The sequence below is a fragment of the Onychostruthus taczanowskii genome, unplaced genomic scaffold, assembly GCF_017590055.1.
Source record: "Onychostruthus taczanowskii isolate IOZ18803 unplaced genomic scaffold, ASM1759005v1 scaffold138, whole genome shotgun sequence".
Classification (NCBI taxonomy): domain Eukaryota; kingdom Metazoa; phylum Chordata; class Aves; order Passeriformes; family Passeridae; genus Onychostruthus; species Onychostruthus taczanowskii.
Window position 1 is genome coordinate 935333 of NW_024498551.1, and position 22102 is coordinate 957434.

Genomic DNA, 22102 nt, shown 5'->3' on the forward strand with positions numbered 1-22102 from the left:
TGTGGGGCCGCGGCTCCCCCGATGGTGTCTGCAAGCTGAGCCTTCTCACCTTTTGTAAACATAACTATGCCGTCACGTAGCTTTTGTAATAAAAGTTGCTCAATAAAATAAAAATACTTGGTATTTCAAGCATTGTGTTAGGTTACGCTACATAAATGTTCTTTAGGTGGGTGGGGATGTGCATTAGACGGGTTAATGTAAATTTTACCGTATAAAAGATGTAACTTCGTGTTACCCTTGGTGCGCTTGATTTGTGGAAAACTCCACCGCGCACTCTGGGAGGATAAACAAGGACTGACTTCTCTGTCTCCTTTTTAAACTGTGTGTGTGTGTTTAGAGAGCTCTTTAACTTGGCACCCCCAGAACGGCCCGCACAGGGGTCCGGGGGTCCGGGCCTGCCGCGGGGCGCAGCGCCGGGCTCGCCCCGTCCCCTCCGCCGAGCCCCCGGGGCCGCGGCCGGGCTGGGACGGGCGCAGCGCCCGCCCCTCCGCCCGCCCCACCTGAGCCGGTTCGGCAGGTTTGAGGTGGAGAGGCGGCCGGGAGAGCGCTGGAATCCCGCAGGGTCCCGCAGAGCTGCCCCATGGCCCCCCGCCTGTGCCCGAGTGAGTGCTGCAGCCAGGGGACGTGCTGCCACGGGGGAAGCGGGGCTGGGGGCTGCGACAGGGGCTGGGGTCCGGGATCGGGCGCTGGAGGTGCGGGAGGCCCAGGGAGCTGTTCCGGCCCTGCTTCCGTGTGTGGAGCTCGGAGGAAGCCCCGAGCGCCTCCGTGCCTCAGTTTCCCCACACCTGTGGCCAGGTCAAGGCTCATGAGGGTGCAGGGATGAACGTGCTGACGGCAGTGAAGGAGCGATTTTCATTGCAGGAGACAGGTGGGACACCCGAGACGGGCCAAGAGACAGGGTTCCCCTAAAGGGTAACAACACAGGAGCTCTGCCTGTGCCTCCTGCACCCATGGAAGGGTACCCAGCAGCCCACTCCACATTAGTCTCAGCTACCAGAGACAGCAAACCTGGCCCATGCTGGCTGTAGCCACAGTTCTGGGAACCAGCTAGGTCACCTCTCCCCAAGGCTTGGCTGGTCCTGGCCCAGGAGAGAGCCGCCGAGGAGCCAGTTGTATCATCCAGGCTGTGCCCCGCCAGAACCCCCAGGATGTTTGTTCAGCAGGGGAAGCAATTCCCAGGCTGCCCCGTTTTGCAGGCAGACCTGCACCTCCAGGGTTCACCTCTGCCAGGGCCAGAGCATGGGGACACCAGGCACTGCTTTCTCCTCCTAGTGCAAGGACAGGTGGGTGGTGGGGGCTCCAGGGGTGCCAGTTTGCTCCCACTTTGTAACTGGGGCTGTGCACGTGACCGCAAACCTCTCATTTCTGATGTAAATTTATCTGTCTCCTTTCTCCCGGTCCAGGGTGAAAGCATAAAGGACAGGAACTTTGTCCCCTCTGAACACCACAAGTGCAGGCAGCAGTGTTACCAGCCCCCTGGCAGTGTGGAACTGGACACTCTCATGGCTGCTGCAGACCCTGTCCTGCCCCCCGAGGAGGTGGCTCTGCTGGAGCTGGAGAAGGTGGCCCTGGACAAGGTGCCACCAGCCCCAGATGAACACCTGGGGGACCCTGATGCCACCTTGCCATGGGACCAGAGTCAGCACAATGCCCGGGGCCAGCCGGAGCTCGTGGAGACAAAGAGGCGCTCGAGTCCTGAGGGGGGCCATGAAGACCCCGGGGAAGATGTTCCCACCTGCCCCACAGTCGAGGCTGAAGATGAGGAAGTGCCCCGGCTGCCCGTGATGGCAGCCCACGTCTTTGTGCCCATCGACCCGCAGTGCATCGAGCAAAGCCCCTTCAAGCAGAAGCCGCACCCGACCCCATGGCCCCGGGAGGAGGGCAGGGGGGATGTTCCCCCCAGTGTCCCCCCCAGTGACAGACCCAGCAGCCTCCACCACAAGCAGGTCTTCCTCCCCCTCGGCCCCTCGCGCTACCGGAACCCACTGGGCTTTGAGGGGCGCATGGCCAAGCCCCCAGCTGAGGGGTCACAGTGCCCGTGTGCCAGGGACTGTGGCACTGATAATCTCAAGGCCGTGGCCTCGGTGGCAGGGGCCCTGCTCCTCTGCCCTTGCCTCATCTATGGAGCCTACATCTTCTTGCCCTTCGATGCCCCGCTGCTGCCCACCGTCAGCTCCCGCCTGGTCTACACATTGCGCTGCGCCACCTTTGCCACCTTCCCCATCGTGCTGGGTGAGCCATGGGCTTGGGTATGAGCGCTTTGCTCCTGCTCTGGGCTGCATGAGCCCTGGGGCTGCAGGAGCAGAGCCGGGGCTGAGCTCTTTGTGGTTCTGTTGTTCCCACCAGGAGCAGCAGATGGAGTTTTTCTCCCCTGCTGATGCTCCCCAAGCCCCACCGTGGCTCCTCTGGGCACCCACTGAGCCCCTCTCTCTGTCCCTCAGGAATGATTGTCAGCGGCATCTCCCGCCTCTGCTCCTCTGCCCTGGAGCCCTTTGGAGAGCTCCACCGGGAGGTGGAGATCCACCGCACTTACGTCTCCCAGTCCGTCCACCTCTTCATCCTCTACTTCTTCAACATGGCCGTGCTGGCCACCTACCTCCCACCGGAGCTCCTCAAGCTCATCCCACTGCTCACAGGGCTCTTCGCCATCTCCCGGTAAGTGCCTCCTTCACCCCAGGCTGCTGTTGGGCTCTGTCAGTGCCAGCTAACACCATCCCTTGGAGCAAACTCCCACTCTGGCAGCACCTCACCCAGCTCACCAGAGCCAGGAAGGGTTCCTCTTCCTACAGCAGCCATGCCTGGGAAATCCTCACTGGTCAGAACCACTGAGTGCCAGCCCCATAGCATCACTTTGGCTGAGCCCGCACCCTCTGCCTTCTCCAGGTTGATTTTCTGGATGTCCTACGCCATCGGCCGCTCCTTCCGTGTCTTCGGCTTCAGCATGACCTTCCTGCCGCTGCTGGCCATGCTGCTCTGGAACCTGTATGGCATGTTCATCCTGGAGCCCGAGAACCTCCTCTCTGTGGCAGCGCCAACGCCCGAGGGCCACTCCAAGGAGAGCCGAGCTAAACTCCGGCACTGGGGCTGAGGGAGGCCGGGAGATGGGGCGCCTGGACCCTGCGAGTTTGAGCCCTCCTTCGTGCCCTGCCTCAAGAGTCCTGACAGCACAGGGGTGCTGGCAGATCCAGCTGGGCCCCTGCTCCCTGCCTGGACACAGGGAGGTTTTGCTGGGCCCCCAGAACCAGGCTGCAAACCCTGTGCACCACGAGACTCCTGCTGGAAGGTGAACGAGGCCCAGAGCAGGGCACAGTGAGCCCTCTTCCCTGGGAATGGGTGGGATTTGCTTCCCCTCCTGCTGGAGCCAGCTTTGCCCAATAAAGCTCTTACCAAGCAGCTCTGTGGTTGGTTTGCAAACGGTGAGTTCAATTCCCCACAGAATGACTCAGAGCTTCGCGTACAGGATGCAATCACCCAGCCTCAAAATTATGTTTCCAAGAGGGAAAAAATGTTTCCCCCAAACTGTCCCTTTCCCAGCCCTGCATCCCACTCCTGGGTCCCTGCATAGCCAATCTCTGTTCGTCCCTCCTCTTCCTCCTGGTGGAGGTTCAGCACGAGTTTACAAAGCAGTTGGTTGGACAGGAGGGAGGAAGCCCTCCCCAGGGAGAGCTGCAGGGAGAAGACAGGCTGGGTGACATGGCACCAGGTTTGCCACTGGCCAGGGCTAGGGATGGCCAGTCCTCCCCAGGATGGGTGCTGAGCCTCTCCTTCTGCAGACACGAATGGACCCCCTGGGAGTCGCATATTTGATGGCCTCAGTTCTCAGTCATAACCTAAAGCAGTTAAAAATCCACCCAATCCAGGAAAAGCCACTCCAGCTCCAGATCTGCCGCATGTCTGGCTTGTCCCACCTCCCATCCTGCAATGCTGGATCACAGGAACAGCCCACCCCAACCAGAGAATGGGAATCAAGGAGCTGAGGGACTGCAATGAAGCTGTGTCAGGGGAGGCATCTTGATCTGAAAGCCAGGTATCCACCAAGGAAGGCAGGAACCTCCCCTGCAATGGAAAATGTGACCCCCTTCCCTCCAAATTATTTTAACTCTGAAATCAAAGGGCTTTCAGGCAAAGATATGGGAAAAGAGATATACATACAGTTCTTTACTAGTATGTGTATGTATAACTAGGAAACAACAATGTGAAAACCACGTTCACTCTCCTGTGAAAATTTTAAAAGTTAATAAAGGGCAATAGGAGACAAGGACCATAGAGCAGAGGTTAGGGTGCATCTCAGCATGCAGCCAAGACCACACTGTTATCTTCAGGGATGCCCCTTAAATACCTTTTCCCTTCCATCAGCCTGTTGCATATTCATAGACTCTTATGCAGAGTGAACTTTTTCCCCAAATTAGTTTACATGTTCCAAAAATTGTTTCGTTTATCTCCTTGGATCCACTTTTTAGAGTATGCACATTCCTTGGTTGTGGTTTTAATCCTTTTTTATCATCACCTTCAGTTTTGGCCTCAGCCCACATTGTCTTCAGATGGTGGGTGATGCTAGTTGGCATATATGTAGCAGATATGTTCATCATGTTTTCATCGGATGTTATCCCATCCAAGCAGGCATTTTAACACAAGCATACTTATATCAGCTATTTCATTAGTATGTCTAAGCTTAATTAACAACAGAAATAAAAACTATATGTTTATAGCAAAGTTATTTTAACACCACACATATAAAATCCATTTTAACATTTGCAAAAAGCCGATATTAGAATATGTATCTATAACAAACAAGTGGCAGCAAAACCAGACAAAACCAAAAAACCCCATAAAGTCTCTTTGTTAAAAACCAGGACCACACTCCTCGTACTAAAAGTGATTTCAGCATTTATTATAAAAAAGAAAGGCCTAAAGCAAGGTGGCCTGTGGGCCGAGCAGGAGCATTCCAGTTGAGGATGCTGCAGCGCTGGCACTGGGGTTTCTTGAGCAGCAATGTCCCTGATGTTCCAGGTGGAGCGGCACAGATTCAGTGGGTCAGATGCCCTTTTTATCCTGTTTTTGTCCCTTTGGATTGCTTTCTGTTGGGATCCTGCATTTCCATGAAGATTTAAGATGCTTGATTGGCCCTTACAGTTCTGTCCAGGCTGGCTCGTTTCGCTTGGGGGGTGGTGCACTTTACTTAGGAGTAATAAAGTACATTGAGTACCGTATTTCTTATAACTACCCTTTTAACCCCTTTTACAATATAATAACCAAATAACAGCACACGCTTAACAATTACCAACTATTTTCCAACACTTTCTAACCTGTTTTTGACATGTCCTCTCTCGAACTTTCCCCTTTGGTGCGGTTCCGGGCACAGCCGGCAGGGGCGCCGGCGGCTTCCGGCGGGTGCGCTGATTCCCCCGCGGCTGCAGGGGGCGCTGTGGCGCGGGCTCGGCCGAGGCGGGCGGGCTCAGGGGTTGCCGGGCGACCGCGCTGAGGGGACACAGACCGCCCCCACCGCCAAACGGCCGGGAAACAAAGAAAGAATTAAAGAATTGCAGTGCAGGAAACCGGAGCGGATAGCGCACAGGAGTGGCCGCGGCAACACGCGGGTGGAGCTGGTCCCGGTGTTTCAGCTCCACACGCGCTGGTTCTGAGCTCCCTGCAGTCAGGCCTGTCAGGAAAATTAATCCACAAACACGCGAGGTTTATGTCCAAATAGGAGACAGAGGAGTCCTGTAACTTTAGTCGAATAAAGGGAGAGGTCATGGGCGTGTTCCATGGGGTCTCTCACATTTTTGGAGGACGCAGCCTCCTTTTTATCCTAATTTCCCGGCCGCTTTCCTTCTCTCTTTCCTCATTGCCTGAGGTACTTGTGAGGTACAGACTTCCTGGAATGCCTGATACCTAAGACCCCCTTCTAATGTAAATCCCCCCGCCTCTTTGTCTTTTCCTTGTATCAATCAGTGGAATTCCTATGGCATTAATAGTTTTTCCCATCGTTTCTTTCATCTCTCAGTATCCAATTTTATTTATCAGCAGACCCACAGTTTGTGAGGACAAATGCCTCGTTCCTTTCAGGCCGCAGGGAAACAGGCAAACTGCTCCTTACGAACCCAAAATCCCGGCCAAACCTCCGGGGTAGCCCCTTCCCTTTTTTTTTCCTGGACCATTTCAATGGAATGTTGCGACCCAGCGACACCTTTTGTTTGTTAATTGCCCCATTTGTCTCTCAGGCAACGCCGCTGCCCCCCATTGCCTTTCCATTTCTGGCCCATCCAGTTCTGCGTTAATTGCGGGGACTGAGGGCAGAGCTCCAGCCCCTTTTGCCCTTTCACGGTATCAGTGCCCAGGAAAGCTTCCACCTGTGCACATTTTTCCCTCTCAAATCACTCTGCCACACTGAATCGTTAAAACCGAAAATCGCGGACAAAGGCTCTCTAACTAGTCAAAGTTAGAAAATGAGACGTTTATTATGCACGGACGGGGTCGTTCCTGAAATGCGTGACCGCACCGCACAAGGATTTTTGCCTTCCATTTATTTCCCAAAATTATACATACGCACAACCCCAGCACCGCCCATCCCCGCTCTGTATTAAAATGAGGTTATTAGTCCTTCACGCGTGCGCAGTTCTTCTCTTTAATTGGGTCGGTGGTCTCGAATTGGGTCAGCGGTCCCAGGGATGAAGTCAGGAGGGTTTTTGTCAGATCTCTGTGACCCTCTGGCACGATCCAAGGCCTTTGTGATGGATTAACAGAGTCCAGGTGCTGAGCATTGCTCTACTGGTTTCAGTATGTTCCTATAATGCTTGCTCCACTTCTTTCTACAAATGAGCTCATAATATAACAATTAGCTTTAGCTTAATCATCTAATAATCATTAACTTATCGTTGGTGTATTTAACTTCAATATGAATTGGTTCTAAGCCTCAGATAAAATTTTTTAAATCGTGATTCACTACAACAAGGCTTTGTCTTCCCCTCTCACAGTTACTGATCCCCTCCAGCTCCCAGGGTGCCAGCAGCTGGCAGACAGGAAAGAAAATACAGGGAAGATGTAGATTGGATGCATTAACCTCTGACAGCCAGCACGAGGAAGGTGCTTTGCAGAGAAAGTCGTGTCTCTTTATAAAAAGCTCTGAGTTTCTCAGGCCCAGGACAGGTGGCTGTGTCACTGATTGGAGACTGGGAACAGGCTGCCCTGGCTGCAGCAAATCCTGTGGAAAGATGGGGTGGGAGACAAGTCCAGCCTATGGCTGGGTGGCCTCAGTGGTCAACAGGTAACGAACCTCTGGGTTGTTTCAATAATCAGAATCTTGGAGAAGCTTTGTCTGGGAAAGGAGCAGGGAAAAGATGAAAGTAAGGGAGGGAGTAGGAGAAAGTGTTAAGGGGGTCTGGGTCTTATTTGGGGTTTTTTAGTTATTTTATATTTTTTAAAGGCAGGCACAGGCATGCTGCGTGCAGCATCACTAAAAGAAGTATTGATGATGATGTTGATGTCATATTGGACTCTTATGACACTAATGTAATTTTATATATTGGGTTTGGTTATGTGGAGGAGCAGCTGATTCTACCCTTTTCCAGTCTGCTCTTTCCCATCTCCTGACTTTTCTTCCTGGGATGAAATACAGCAGTGTTCCTTAACATCCAGCTCCCAGAGCCAGCAATGTGTCCCACACTGTGGTTCTACGGCCTCTCAAGGCTGGGTACTTCACCTCTGCCACCATCACGTACCTGGCACAGGAGGGTGCCCAGGTGGTGGTAAGTGCCTGATTTCTGGGATCCCTGCTGACACACCTGCCCGCGCTGCCAGAGCTGCGTGGTCGAGGTGATGCCTGTCCGTGTTGCTGTCACCCTGCCCAGTTCTGGAGCGAGCAGGAAAGGTGGCAAAGCCTGTCTTTTCCCTGCCTTTTCCAGGTTGGCTTCACCAGTGCTCCCGGGCAGGGAGGAATCCTGGCTCAGCGTGACTTCGACAGGAGGTTCTCCCCTCACTTTGTGAGTACCTTTCAACTGACAGTGGAAAAGTGCACCACGGCAGCTGCAGCTCAGCGTGGCGGCTTCCTGCTCACCCAGGCCTGGCAGGCAGAGCAGGTGAGTGCCCCAGGCACAGGTGACGTGCTCCCCTGCCACCGTCCCTGTCCCCAGACTGGCAAAGGGGCAGAGACCCTGGATGTGGGGGGTCTGCAGGACCCTGGAGCGGTGCTGGCAGAGCCAAAGGCACAGCCAAGGGATTCCATAGCTGCCCCTGAGGGAAGCCCAGCACTGTCCCCTATTTGGGCAGGATGCTCTGAGGGCCAAGAGGAACCAAGAGGTCGCAGACCGGGAATGGCGGCGGCAGGAGCTGGAGAAGGCACGGAAGAAGGCCGAGCTGGAGCAGCAGCTGAAGCAGGATCAGCTGGAGCAGGTGGCCCAGAAGGAGCAGTACCTGGCCATGCAGGTGCAGCAAGACCGCCAGGAATTCCAGAGGGTGCTCAGGTGAGGCACACGGGACCAAGGGATGGCTGAGGCAGTGGCCAAGTGGCGCCCAGTTCCAGCTGGCGACTCTGGGGGCTCCAGTGCCAGCCCAGGTGCTGTGCCAGGTGTGGGGGGGCTGTGGCAGGGTCCCTGAGCCAGCCCAGCTCCTCCACAGGGCCCATCAGGAGCAGCTGGAGCTGGAGAAGCTGGAGCAGGAGCAGAGGGCCGGCCTGCAGCATGTCCTGGCCAGCGAGCTCCAGTGGCAGATCCAGGAGCTCTGGCAGCAGTGGGAGCAGTGGGCTCAGCAGGCTCCTCATCAAGGAGGGCCATGGTTGGGGCAGGAGGTCTGGCAGCACAGCCAGTGCCTCACCCAGCTCAGGCAGCAGGACCTGCAGGAGTTCAGGTCAGTAGCTGCCAGCGCTGCTTCTCTGGGCTCCATGGCATCCCATCCTGGGCCGCCTCTCAGGTGCCCTTGCATCCTCAGCAAGCCTGCTGAGGGGCCGTGGACACAGAGCCATTGGGATCCTGATGCGTTCTTTCCTCTGCCAAGCCACAGGAATTCCCAAGTACTGTGCCCAAGTGAAACACAGAGTGGAGGGCCTGGAGCTGAGCCAGCACAGCCCCAACAGGAACGAGCTCCAATTTCCCAGTGATTTGAGTGTTCAGTTTCATTTACTGATGTTTCCAATAACAGATGTTTCTGGAGCAGACAGTGTTTTCCATTCTTCCCTCGCCTCAGGGCTGTGAGGAAGGAGCCAGAAGGACAGGGCAGAGTTGGAGAAGCACTGAGGCTCTTTGTCCCACCTGCCCTACTCTGGGGACAGAGGTTGTCCCTTGCCCTGTCCCTTGTTTATCCCCAGTGGGATGGATTTCTTGGGGGAGGCTGTGTGCCCCCAGCCCAGGGTAGGGTCCTGACCAGCCGGGCTGTTCCACATCCCCAGCCCCACCTCGTTATTGCACTGTCACCTCTGGACCTTTCTGGGGAAAAGCAAAAGGACCAGAGCTTCTGTTTCCCCTGGCTAGCTGGTGACAAGAGAGGGGGGCGGCAGATTCCCCCTGGAGCTCCGTTGAATCCCAGGTGTCAGGTGTTTCGGCACATTATAAAACACAGGGAAGCACACAGGCCCCAGGGCCTTTATTTGATGGTAAACTTCCCCTTTTCCTCTCTCGGGACCCCGATAAAGGGGCAAACAAGAACTTATATGTGTGGGCAGGTCTCGGGGGAAGGTACAATCTTCAACAAATCAGGAGAATTGGGAGTAAAAAACCAGGCAGGGATCACAATGTATGAACCAATAAAATTCCAAGGGAAAAAAACCAGTTTCAATAAACTGCTAAAGTTTGGAGAAATAGAAACTATAAACTAGCTGACGAAATAACTGGGAAAAGGTGGAGACAAAAGGAAAACAGTATAAAGAACACTACCAAATTACAAATCAAACCATAAACCCACTAATAAAACAAAAAGCACGACACAACAGACCAGAGCATGATGCAAACATGTCAAATCCACAGTACTGGTACTAGTGGCTTCAGAGGGCCTTGTGAGAGATGCTACTCACTTCCAAAAATTTAGAAATTTATTAAACTTTATCAAAAATACAACAGAAGACTGAATAGAGAAAACATTACAGAGCTGGGAGCAAAGGATTTTTCCTACTATGTGCTCACCCACACAATGAAGATTTTGCCTTTTAACCCTTTTGCCCCTCCCAGAGTTCTGTCCATTGACTCCTTCCCTGTCCAGTGGTGGAGTTTACTTCCACAATCCTGATTGGAGGTCAGATGTCACCACGGTGACAAGTGTACCCTCCCAAATGTCCCAAACCCAAATCCTTGATAACAACACAAGGGGTAAAACATAACTGTAAATCTATAACACTTTTCTTAACATTTATACATTATATTTGCCTTTTAATTGTGAGAGTCAGTCATTGCATTACTTGTCTATCACAGCCTGAAGCCATGGGGTCCCACAGGAGCAGCTCAGATTAATTTTTATCCATGCACCACAGTGTCACCCCTCGTAGACACATTCATTTCTGCTTCTCCCTCTCTCCTCCCCCTCTGCTACGCGTGAGCAGCACAGAAATACTTGGATACACACTTCCATCCACAGGGATTGCACACAGAGCTGGCACATAACAAACACAGCATTTTTCACACCCAGCTTGCCCAGTGACATTCTAAAACAGGAATTCACAGGTAAGGCTTGTACTGCACACCAACCTACAGCATCCCAAGGGCCCCTGTGATTCTTTTCAATCGGCTCACTCCCCATGGGAGAAACAATGCTCACTTTTAAAATTTCAAAGGTTTATTAAACCTTAACAAAACACAACAAAAGACTGAATAAGGAAAAGATTACAGCGCTGGGAGCTTTTTATATGTCTGGAGCCTCCAAAAATCTGTCTGTCAGCTCCTTGTTTGTGATCCATTGGTGCAGATCACTTTCTTACATCTTGATTGGAGGTCAGTGTTGCCATAGTAACAGGCCTGCCCTCCTCCCAAATGCCCTGGCTACCAAGGCAGTCCAGTGACAATATTATATTATAAAAGAAATATTATAAAGAAATGCTGCCAGTACTATGCAACCAGCAATGCATGTCCTTGCCTAAAGCATCTGCTTCACAAAATTGGCTGTGAAGGTATCAGGAGTTTTTGTTTGGTTTTTTTTTGTTGTTTGGTTTGGTTTCTTTAAGCACAATGTCCCCTGTAATTAACCAGTGAGGTGGAGTTGTTTTAACAAATCGCTGACTTGAAACAGCTGATATTTTTCAAATGAGAGAGTTTATTTAGAACAAATTTTAATGTAAAGCGATGCTGAAGAAATTTAATTAATAATTTAATTTATCAATTAATATTTTAAATAAAATTATTAGGATGAGAAAATATAAAATAATTTTCATATTGGCAGCTAAGTCAGAGTAATAGTAGATAAAAGTGGAAACTTCAATGCAAAATTGTTCTAAATTATTGTCTTGATTTGAAAGACAGGTGTCTGCCAAGGAAGGCATGAACCTCCTTTGGAATGCAGAATATGACTCCTGTCAGGAAAATGAATCCACGAACATCAGAGGTTTATGTCCAGAAAGGAGACAGAGGAGTCCTTTTACTTTATTTAAATAAAAGGAGAGGCCATGGGGCATTTCCCTGGGGTCTCCCAAATTTCTGGAGGATGCAGCCTCCTTTTTATCCTAATTTCCCTCTCTCTTTCCCCATTTCTGAGGTACTTGAGAGGTACAGACTTCCTGCAATGTCTGATACCAAAGATTGCCCTCTAATGTATAACCCTCCCTTTTAATTCTTATGGAATTTAGGGTTTTCCCCCATTGTTTCTTTCATCTTTCAAAATCCAATTTCATTTATCAGCCAACCTACAGCTTATTTGTAAAGGCAAATCTCTTTTTCCATTCATCAATCGGTGGAATCCTTCCCATAGTTTCTTTTATCTCTCAGTGCTAGTTTTATCTGCCAGCAGACCTACAGCTTGTTTGTAAAGACAAATCAGTCATTCCTCTCACCCCCTTCCCTCCAAATTATTATAACTTTGAAATCAAAGGATTTTCAGGCAAAGATACGGGAAAAGGAATAACAGTTTTTTACTAGTATGTATGTGAATAACAAGGCAAACAAACAACAGCAGTGTTACAGATGGGTAATGCAATGGTTGGGTCTCACAATTAAGAGATGAATATTATGTATATGTTAAAAGAAATTTTTTTGATGTATTATTGTGATATTGATGTTTTAGTGTGTGATGTTCTTCCCAAAGTCCTCTTTCCCCCTGCCCTTTGTGTTGGTGTCACGGGATGTCCTCGGTAGCCAGGGCGTTTGAGGGGAGGGCAGGCTTCTTACTGTGGCAACACCTGACCTCCAATCAAGATGTAAGAAAGTGATCTCCACCAATGGATGGTGAAGAAGAGTTCACTGACAGACTTTGGGAGGGGCCAGGGTTACCTGATAAAACACCAAAGGTGTAAAAGGTAGAGCAGCCGTTTATTGAATGGGCACATGGCAGTTTAATTCCCAGTGCTGTATTTTGAATTATTCAGTCCTTTGTTGTATTTTGTTAAGGTTTAATAAACCTTGGAAACGTTTAAAAGCGAGCTTCGTTTCTCACAGCAGCAACAACAAAGAGAAAGACCAAACCAGAAAACCCTGTGAAGTCTGTTCCTGCTGGGGTGCAGTTCCAGGCACAGCGGCGCGGGTGGCTCCGGGCGGGCAGGGCGGGCACCGTGGTGCCTTGGGGTGGAAATGGGCATCACCATTTCATTTCCAGGTGTGTTCCATTCCTGTCTGTGGGGCACTTATCTTCATTGGGCAGTTCTCTTTATCTCTTCCACAAATATCCTCCCTTGGGGAGATAGCTTCTGTTTATGAGCCATTGAGTCTCACTGCATGACTGATAAAATTACATCGTCCCATTGGGAGATGCTCCGCCCAGAGGGAGGAGCCAAGCATTCCTACCTGGATATAATCCGATGTCTGGAACACCACAGCAGCTTTTGCCTGTTGGATTCCCAGAGGAGCAGCTTTCTTCTCTGCTGCATTCCCAGAGGAAGACCAGGCCCATCTACACCACCCCTGGACCTTCAGAGGAAAACTCCACCCTTCCACAGGATCACTGCTCCAAGAGAGCCACAGCTGGCACTGCAGGAGGACTGCGTCCCACTGAGTGGGACTGCTGCCAGCACTCTGACTCACAGGGTGTCAGGTCATATTCTGACTCTGTCAGTAGTTTTTTGTTTGTTTGTACTGCTACGTTTGTATTTTTAATTTTCCTAGTAAGGAACTGTTATTCCTGTTCCCATATCTTTGCCTGAGAACCTTTTAATTTCAAAATTATAACAATTTGGAGGGAGGGGGTTTACATTTTCCATTTCAGGGGATGTTCCTACCTTCCTTAAGCAGACACCTGTCTTTTCAAGCCAAGACAAGGGGGTTTGAATTTCCCAGGCTTGGATAGCGGATTGGTTGGGATCCCTGCACTGCCCAGCTCTCTGGCCAGTGATGTGCCCACATTTAGGATTGAATCAGGTTGGCTGAGGTCTCTGGGTTTGAATCTAACTTATCCCTGCCTTATCTGGGACTTGTTTTACTTCTAGGCTAGTTGAGTTTGGGGGTCCAGTGTGCTATTTTCGGGGTCCCTGGATGGAGAAGAAGGAATGAATCTGACTCCATGTTCTTAGAAGGCTAATTTATTATTTTATGATATTATGTCATATTAAAGAATGCTATACCAAAACTATACTAAAGAATAGAGAAAGGATACAGACAGAAGGCTACAAAGAATGATAATGAAAACTTGTGACTCCTTCCAGAGACCCAACACAGCTGGCCCATAATTGGCCAATAAGTAAAACCAATTCACATGCAACCAATGAAACAATCACTTACCACATTCCAAAGCAGCAAAACAGAGGAGAAGTAAATCAGATAATTATTGTTTACATTTTTTTCTGAGGCTTCTCAGTTTCCCAGGAGAAGAAATCCTGGTGAAGGGTTTTTTCAGAAAATATGGCAGTGACAGTCCCATATGGCCAAATTTATCTGGCAGCTACAAGCCAACTGCAACCGTGGCAGACAGCTCTGCTTGTCAAATCTGCTTTCCTTTTATGACACAGTAACCCACCTTGCTAATCAAGGGAAGCCAGTTGATGCAATCTTTTTGGATTTCAGCAAAACTTTTGATACCATCTCTCCTTCTGGACAAACTGTCCAGGACACTGGACAAACACATCATGTGTGTCAGCAACTGGCTCACGTGCCAGCACAAAGGGTGGCAGTGAATGGTGTGACTTCAGACTGGCAACCAGGCACTAGTGGGGTTCCAGGACTCTGTCTTAAGCCCAGCACTCTTGAACATCTTCATTAAGGACTTGGATGCAGGGCAGGAAGGGACACTCAGGCAATTTGCAGATGATACAAAACAGGGAGGAGCTGTCCACTCCCAGAAAAGCAGAGAGGCCTGGACAAATTAGAGGGCTGAGTTATCACCAACTGTATGAAATTTAACAAGGGCAAGTGTCAGATCCCACACCTGGAACCCCACTTGTGTGTATAGGCTGGGGAACGAGAGGCTGGAGAGCAGCTGCAGAAAGGGACCTGGGGCTCCTGGTCCCTGGCAGGTTTTTCTGAACCGTGAGGGTGAGGCCTCCCACAACATGGCAGATGGAGGCTGTTATGTATATGTAATTCTTGCTGTTTAGAATATAAAAATAAATACAGGTTACAATGTTTAGAAAAAATATATAAGGATGATTTAAACTCACATACAGAGTCTGAGGAATTCTACATGCTGTAGATAGACCACATACCATTACAAAGATGGCAGGAAGGGAACTATTTACAATCAAAAAGGCCTAGGGGGTGGAGACCAACTACACCTAAAAAATTATTACTTGAGGTCAAGATAGTGGGAGCCATCAAAAGAATCCTGTAATCTGTAACCTCATCACTGCCTGCCCAGAACTGTATTGTCAAACACAACCCAGAGGAAGGGGACAGCATGAATATGTCTGACCAGCGCTCATCGATGGCCAGGAACTGTATCCTTCAGTCCAGCTCGAAGAAAGGAAACAACATGAATATGATTGACTGTGAAAAGAACAAGAGGAGACCCTGCCTTGAGCCAGAAAAACAGGATAAAACCAGACTGTACCAGACCATAGTTGTGAACACAGGGGGGTCTGATGCACTAGAGATCGGACCACGGTTCACCCAGCGTTGGATCCCGGGGTCAACGCTGTCCTTTTTTTTGTGGCTTTCGAAATTACCTATCGGTCGTGCAACAAATTCTATTTTAATTTTTTTGTTAAATTGACCTAATTGATTTTTATTCATAACAGAGGCGGCAGTCTCTGCTTCACTGGGGGAGACCCGTTTCCAGGACTGGGAGCAGAAACTGGAACAGCAAAGGCAAATCCAAACAGAGATTAAACACAGCAAGGATGGGCAGAGCAGCCCCCGGCCAGGCCTATGAGGGGAGCCCAGATGGTGGCATGTGTCATTCACATCCTCTTTCAACAGAGAGAGACATAATTCTCTCCCTCCCAGGATTTTTCCTGGGGAAGGCAGTGAGAAAGCTCAGAGAGAGGAGAGAAAACAATTCGTATCTCTACTTGCTGCTCCTGTTGTTTGACACAGGTGGAATGTGTTATGGAGATTGTTTACCAAAGAGGAGTTTGTTAATTGGACTCTGCTGATGGTTGTTTGGACTGATTGACCAGTTGGATCAAAGCTGTGTCGTGACTGTCTGTAAGGGTCACGGGTTTTTCTTTAGTGTGAAAAACGCCAATCACTTGTTTTTAAAATGTCAAAAGTTTAATAGTAATAAAATTATTATAAAAATAGCAATATAATTAGAGTAATAAAAATTTGGACGATTTGGATTAGCACAATATGAGACAATAAAAACAAAGAGTTATGGACAGTCCAGGTACCTCTTTCTGGGCAAAATAAGCCCAAAAAAGTACACACTGTTAACAGAGGATTAATCCTTAAAAACAATAGCCTGTTGCATATTCATACACCTCATACATGATGCATAAATTCCATTCAAACAAAGGATTTTGTCTGGTCATTGTCAGCTTCTTCCTTTTAATCCTAACGAGTCTTCAGAGCTGAGCGAGGCAGAAAGAAGTTCGTTTCTTCTGATAATGGAGCAATAAATTCTCTTTCTCCGAAAGATTTAGGTGTCCTGTGACTGCTATCTGGTACCTAATTCCTTTCTTAAAGAAAAAGCTCACATACATAGTTTCTATTTTAACATTATGTTATAACCTAAAACTATATTTAACACACTACTTAAGAAATTTAATACAGCGTGACTTTCTAACATAACACATATAATATTAATTTTAATATTTGCAAAAAGCCAATCACAAAATACGCATTTTTCACATTTAGTAGTATTGTACAGTTTAGTATAGAGTATAGTATTAGTATAGTATGTAATGTAGTATAGTATAGCTTAATAAAGCACTTGTTCAGCCTTCTGAATCATGGAGTCAGAGCAGGTTTTTCCCTGGCTGGGGGTGCCCAGCATCCATGGTGGCAAGGCAGGAGCCCAGCTCTGCCCTCGCCCTCTGCCCAGGGACTCATGGAGCTCTGGGACGGGGCACGGGCCCCTCCCAAAATGTGGGGAAACGGCATGAAAACCCAAGAGCTGCCCCTGTGGCTCCGGCCTGCGCCACCCTGGTTAAACACCCACACCTCCCAGTTAAGCTCGGCTGTGGAGACTCCTGTATTCCTCTCCCCGGGCATCAAAGACCCCCTTCTTCATCCCCCAGGGCAGCACAGGCTCCTGCCACCTTTTGCCAGGACAAAGGAGACAGACCCTCATCTTCACTCCCACGGCAGCATAGACCCCTGCTTCATCCCCCAGAGCAGCAGAGACCCCACCTTCATCTCCCAGGAGAGCAGAAAACCCATCATGAAGTGCCCAGGGCAGAAGAGACCCCTTATTTTTATGCACCAGGACAGGAGATACTCTCACCTGCACCATCCTTTCACCCTCAGTTCAGTGGAGGCTCCCACCTCCATCCTGCAGGGTAGCAGAGACCCTCAACTTCATTTTCCAGGATAAGGGAGACCCCATCTTCCTCCCTTAAGAAAGCAGTTCCCCTCTCCTCCTGCATTTTCCACCCAGGGCAGGAGGAAACCCCCTCCTCCATTCCCCAGAGGAGTGAAGAACATTCACCATCCTGTCCTCCAGAGACCCCCCCCTTTCCCTCTCTGTGTCTTGGATACACTGCAAGTCCAGCAGAGACCCCCCCACCACTTCCATCCTCCAGTGCAGCTGCTGCAGCAGAGACCCCTGCAGCAGCTGCTGACAGAGATGCTTCCCTGGGGCCCCTGATGTCCCCAGGTCTTTCCTGGCATCCTGCCTACCCTCTGCAGCCTCATCAAACCCTAACCCTAACTTGCTCCCAGAGCCTTATGGATTCTTTCCTCTGCAGAGCCTCTGAAATTCCTGAGGATTCCTGTGCCCAGAATTCCTGTGCCCAGGTGCAGCAGAGGGTCCGGGGCTGAGTGTAGCACCCAGCTGGGCTGATCCCCAGCAGGAGCTGAGTTGCAATTCACCACAATTTTGGGTTTCCATTTCTTTATGACTTTTAACAGACATCATTGGAACAGTGTTTTCCACCCTTCCCTCGCCTCAGGGCTGTGAGACAGGAGCTAACCCAGGGCTGGAGGAGCCCTGAGTCTCCTTGTCCCACCTGCCCCACTCTGGGGACAGAGGTTGTCCCTTGCCATGTCCTCAGATCTGCTGGGACAGAGCTGTGTCCTTGGGGGTCCTCGTGGGCTGGGCAGGATCTTCCCCACCCACAGCCCCACCAGTGCCACCTTACCCCTGTGGTGTCACCTCTGACCCTGTGGCTGATCCTTCCTCAGGGACAAAGCAAAGGGATGTAGAGCATAAGGCATGTCACATCCATGGGGATGGGGACCAGCAGCTTCAGAGGGCCTGAAGTCACAGGATCCCACAGAGTGGCTCTGATTAATCCCAGCTGTTAGAGCAGCTGAAAAACAAAGAGAACAGGGAAGGGTGAGGCTGGCCACGGCAGGGGACAGTGCAGGGACACTGCTGCTTCAGAGGGGGGAGAGGGAGGACAGCATTATGTGGTGCTCTTACCCCTCTTCTCCTCTTAATGCCTCCTGCTCCATCCCCTGTGTGACTGCATGGTGAGAGAGCCAGGCACTGCAGGGCTGTGTGTCCCTCTGGGGGATGGATCTGCCACCTCAGAGCCAGGGAGGACAGCAGTTTTTGGCCCTTTGGTGGGGTTTGGCTCAGGGAAGAGCAGCAGAGTCATTGGGGGTCATCCTGGAACCTTCTGGAAGCGCTGCATGGTGCTCTGGGGCAGAGCTGGGGCATGAACGTGGCCATGGCCATTGCACCAGAGCAGGGACACAGCCTGGAGCAGGGGTACAGCACAGAGAGGGGGTCACAGCATGGGCTGGGGGGGTGAGGGGGTGTCACAGCCCACAGTGGGGGCTTTGTCCCTCAAGGGACACAGGCATGGACAATGTCCCTGGGTGAGGCTTCCTGTCGAGGTCTCTGAGGTCGAGATGACCCTGAGGTGTCAGAAAGTCTCTTTTTCCCAGCCCAGGATCGAAGAAGGGGTCGGGATTCCTCGGCTCTGCTTTTCAAGGTTGTTTATTTTCTCTTATCTAATACATTCTTTCTCTGACCCTCTGAGGTCTGTCTGGCAGGTCAGTCCGTGGCACACTGACTGCTCTTGGGGTGGGGTTAACATTTTATAATAAGAACTATGTGTACTTTATTTACAATAATTTCCCAATACCTATCACCTATGTTAGACAGCCCGTCCCTACTCTAAACCAATCTAAAAGTGCCACCATCACACAGAAGATGGAGGCTAAGAAGAAACAGGAGGAAGGACGGGACACACCCAGATTCCTCCATCTTGCCTCCTGAACCCCCATTTTAAAACACCAAAATTCTACTTTTTCACCCTGTGACAAATTAACTATCATTCTACTTAAACACTCATGGCTTGTAAATCTTCACTCAAAGCTGGTAATTTTTTCCATGGGCTAAAATCAAAGGCACAGTGTCTTTGACTCCGTGCCAAGGTCTCTGAGCCCCCTGCCAGGGTCTCGAGCCATCCAGGGCAGTCAGAGGAATGTCCTGGGTTCTGACAGCTTCCCACAGGGCTGAGCCCCCCCAGCCCTGGCTGCCACATGTCCCTGTTCCAACTGCTCCATCCAGTGCCATGTCCTTGTCCCAACTCCTCCAAATGCTGCCCTGTCTCAGTCCCAGCCCCATCCCCTGCCGGTGTCCCTGAACCAACTCTTCCATCTACTGACAGGGGTCCCTATCCCAGCTCCTCCATTCATCCTGTGTCCCTGTCCTGTGTCCCTGTCCCATCTGAGCGTGGCCCTGCTGCTGTCCCTGCTGCTGTCCCTGTTGCAGCATGTCCCTGTGCAGTGACAGTGGGCTCGGTGGTGCCATGGTCATGCAGCAGCCTCTGTGTCCACGTGCCTGCTGGCCAGAGGGGCAGCTCTGGAGGGGGATCTGCTGCCTTTAAGCCCATAGTCCAACCACACCTTTAAGCAATTGCCCCAGTTCTGCTCCAAGCCCAGAAGCTTTTCAGAATCTGTGTGACCAAGCTGACGCCTCCGGGCAGCCCCAGTGCCCAGGCTGCTCCTGCCCTGCTGGTCCCAGGAACTTTTACCCACCTGGCACAGCCCTCACACTGGGTCAGCTGCCAGCAGCTCCAAGGCTGACACCCTCCCTGCTCAGGATGTCCTGGCGTGCCCCCTGTCCCCCTGCCCATGGATGGGTGCTGGAGTGGGAGAGGAGCAGGTGAGCAGGCAGAGCATCCACACACAGCTGAGGCACACCCTGCCTGATCTTCTGAGCCCCCCAGGGTTCTGCCTGCCAGGGATCCCCTAAACTGCCTCATTTCACCCCATGGACCAACCAGTTCCCTCCCTTGCCATACTACCAGGACCAAAGTCTGCTTTTATTATTTATATTTGGCTGGGTGAGGGTGGTACCACTTTTCCCACCTGTCCCGGGCCCTGGGGGGCCATGGGGTCCCCCCATCTCAATGGCCATAGTGGAGGGGCACCCTCTATGCCCCAATTAACAGAGCCTCTTCTTTCCAGGCCATGATCCAGGCAGGGCAGGGCTGGGGGCTCCTGCCAGGGTGTGAGGGGGTCTCCGGGGCAGAAGGGTGAACCCCACGCTGGGCTGTGGAGATGCAGCTGCCTCACACTGGAGCAGGGCAGCAGCAGCCAGGGGAGGGGATGGAGGGGTGCAGGAGGGTCACTGGTGACTCCCTGCTGGCCCCGGGGGGGCTGGGGGGGTTTGGGCAAGGGGGACGTGGCTTGGGACACACGTGTGCCACACGTGCACAGCAGTGTCCGTGAGCCAGGCTGTGTCTGGGGTGCAGTGTGGGCACGGCTGCTCTGCCTGCTGTGTGTTTCATCCCTGCCACCAGGAATAACAAAGAAAACCCCCAGCAGCACTTCTGGGACTCTCACAGTTGAATGTCTCAAATTGCTTTTCAAAATTGTGTAATGTCTCGCAATGGGCTGTCAGAAGTCAAATGAACTACATTCAGGCTTGTTTTACAGCCTAAGGAAAATCAAATAAACTCCATTTTCCCAGCCTAGACACAGGAAGACCATTTACCCAGGTGATCAAAGACCAAAGTCTGGGAAAAATTGGGGAAAAGTGCATCTCTCTTGGCTGCTCTTACACACCACTGTCAACAGATCAAAAATCCAGTGAACTTGACAGCTGCCCAGCTGAGTGAACAGCAAACAATCTGGGAATACAGGGCTAGGACCAGAGAAAAGTGCAACCAAAGGGCATGGGAGAGGAAGAGGGAGAAAAAGCATAAGCTGGGGGGAAGAACACTTGAGGACAGGAGCATTGCATCTCTGGAAAAAGGAAAAGAGTATGTGACTTTATCCCAAAAAAATGGGCTTTGCTGGAGGGAGGAGTGTGGAAGGACAGTAACTGCAAGACTAAAGAAGGAAAATAAGAATTGTTTGACACAATCACTGCTCAGGTTCCTTATTTATGCCTCACTGGCTCAAAGCTTTTGACTAACTTCCCTTCTGTAAGTGGTTTTCACACCAAGAAGACCTCTGTGATCTACTGCACCTGAAGTTTATACTGATACAAGATTCCAAGGGATGGTGTGGCAATGCAAGGACAGCAAGTGACAGAGGGATGAGAAGGTAAATCTTCATGTCCTGTTCACAGATGCCTGGCACAGGGAGCTGAACTGCAAACCCACCCTAAAGCTGGGGGAAAAGGGAGCAATCTTCCCCCAAAACCACCAAAGGGAGAAAGCTCATGCTCTGAACTCTTAGCCAATGACAGGCAACAGAACCAGGCACAATTAACTCTCTCTCTGCTGAAACGTGGACACCCTGACCAGAATTAGGCACTTGATATGAGCCTGAAATACAGCAGAGAAGATTTCTATCAATTGCTTAGGACTTAAAAAACCTATGCTTAAAAATCATATATCAAACCACTGTTTCTCTTTTTGGTAATCAAACTGTCACTGTGTCATGCTGCATTGCCTCCATAATGCCTTGCTTTGTATAAAATTAGAGACAGGAGTCTGTGACTATATTCATAGTTCCTGAACATCTTTAATTTATATTGCCAGGTGCTGAGGCCAGTTGGCACAGAACAACTTGCTCAGCAGCTTTATCAGCTTCAAAAACTACATCTAATTCACTGCTGGGAAGTGCTCCCAGGACACCTTCACTTGAAAACTTTGTCTGGAAGTTATTTGCAAGAGCACTTCTTGGCACAGAGCGAGTGCAGCAGGACCTGCCCCTGGTCAGGTGAGGAGGGGCCGTGCTGCTCACGGCTTGTGTGAGAGCTGCCACTGCTCCAGTGTCACAGCAAAGCTCAGAATTGCTGCTGTAATTCCATTTTTCTTGGCCTTTCTATCCAAGTGTCTCATTTCTCACATTTCTGAGACCTCTCGGAGTCAGCTTACAGCTACAGGAATTGCAGAGGGAATTTTCTGTGGAAAACTTAAAGAGAAAGCCAACACTGTCCTGGGCTCATCCCCAGCAGCGTGGGCAGCGTGTGATGGGGGGGATTCTGCCCCTCTGCTCTGCTGAGACCCTCCCCTGCAGAGCTCCCTCCAGCTCTGGGG

The 22102-nt window shown here is 50.8% G+C and overlaps 2 protein-coding genes across 2 annotated transcripts; both read left to right on the top strand.

The window, feature by feature from the left end:
- The first annotated feature begins 1502 nt into the window (after window positions 1–1502).
- Window positions 1503–3088, top strand: TMEM79 (transmembrane protein 79). Its single transcript, XM_041397362.1, has 3 exons — window positions 1503–2232; window positions 2442–2655; window positions 2884–3088. Exons 1-3 carry the CDS (start codon window positions 1503–1505, stop codon window positions 3086–3088), a joined length of 1149 nt encoding a protein of 382 aa, XP_041253296.1.
- Window positions 3089–7211: 4123 nt separating this feature from the next.
- SSR2 (signal sequence receptor subunit 2) lies at window positions 7212–10169 on the top strand. Its single transcript, XM_041397290.1, has 5 exons — window positions 7212–7264; window positions 7643–7745; window positions 7902–8459; window positions 8614–8733; window positions 10155–10169. Exons 1-5 carry the CDS (start codon window positions 7212–7214, stop codon window positions 10167–10169), a joined length of 849 nt encoding a protein of 282 aa, XP_041253224.1.
- The last annotated feature ends 11933 nt before the right edge of the window (window positions 10170–22102 follow it).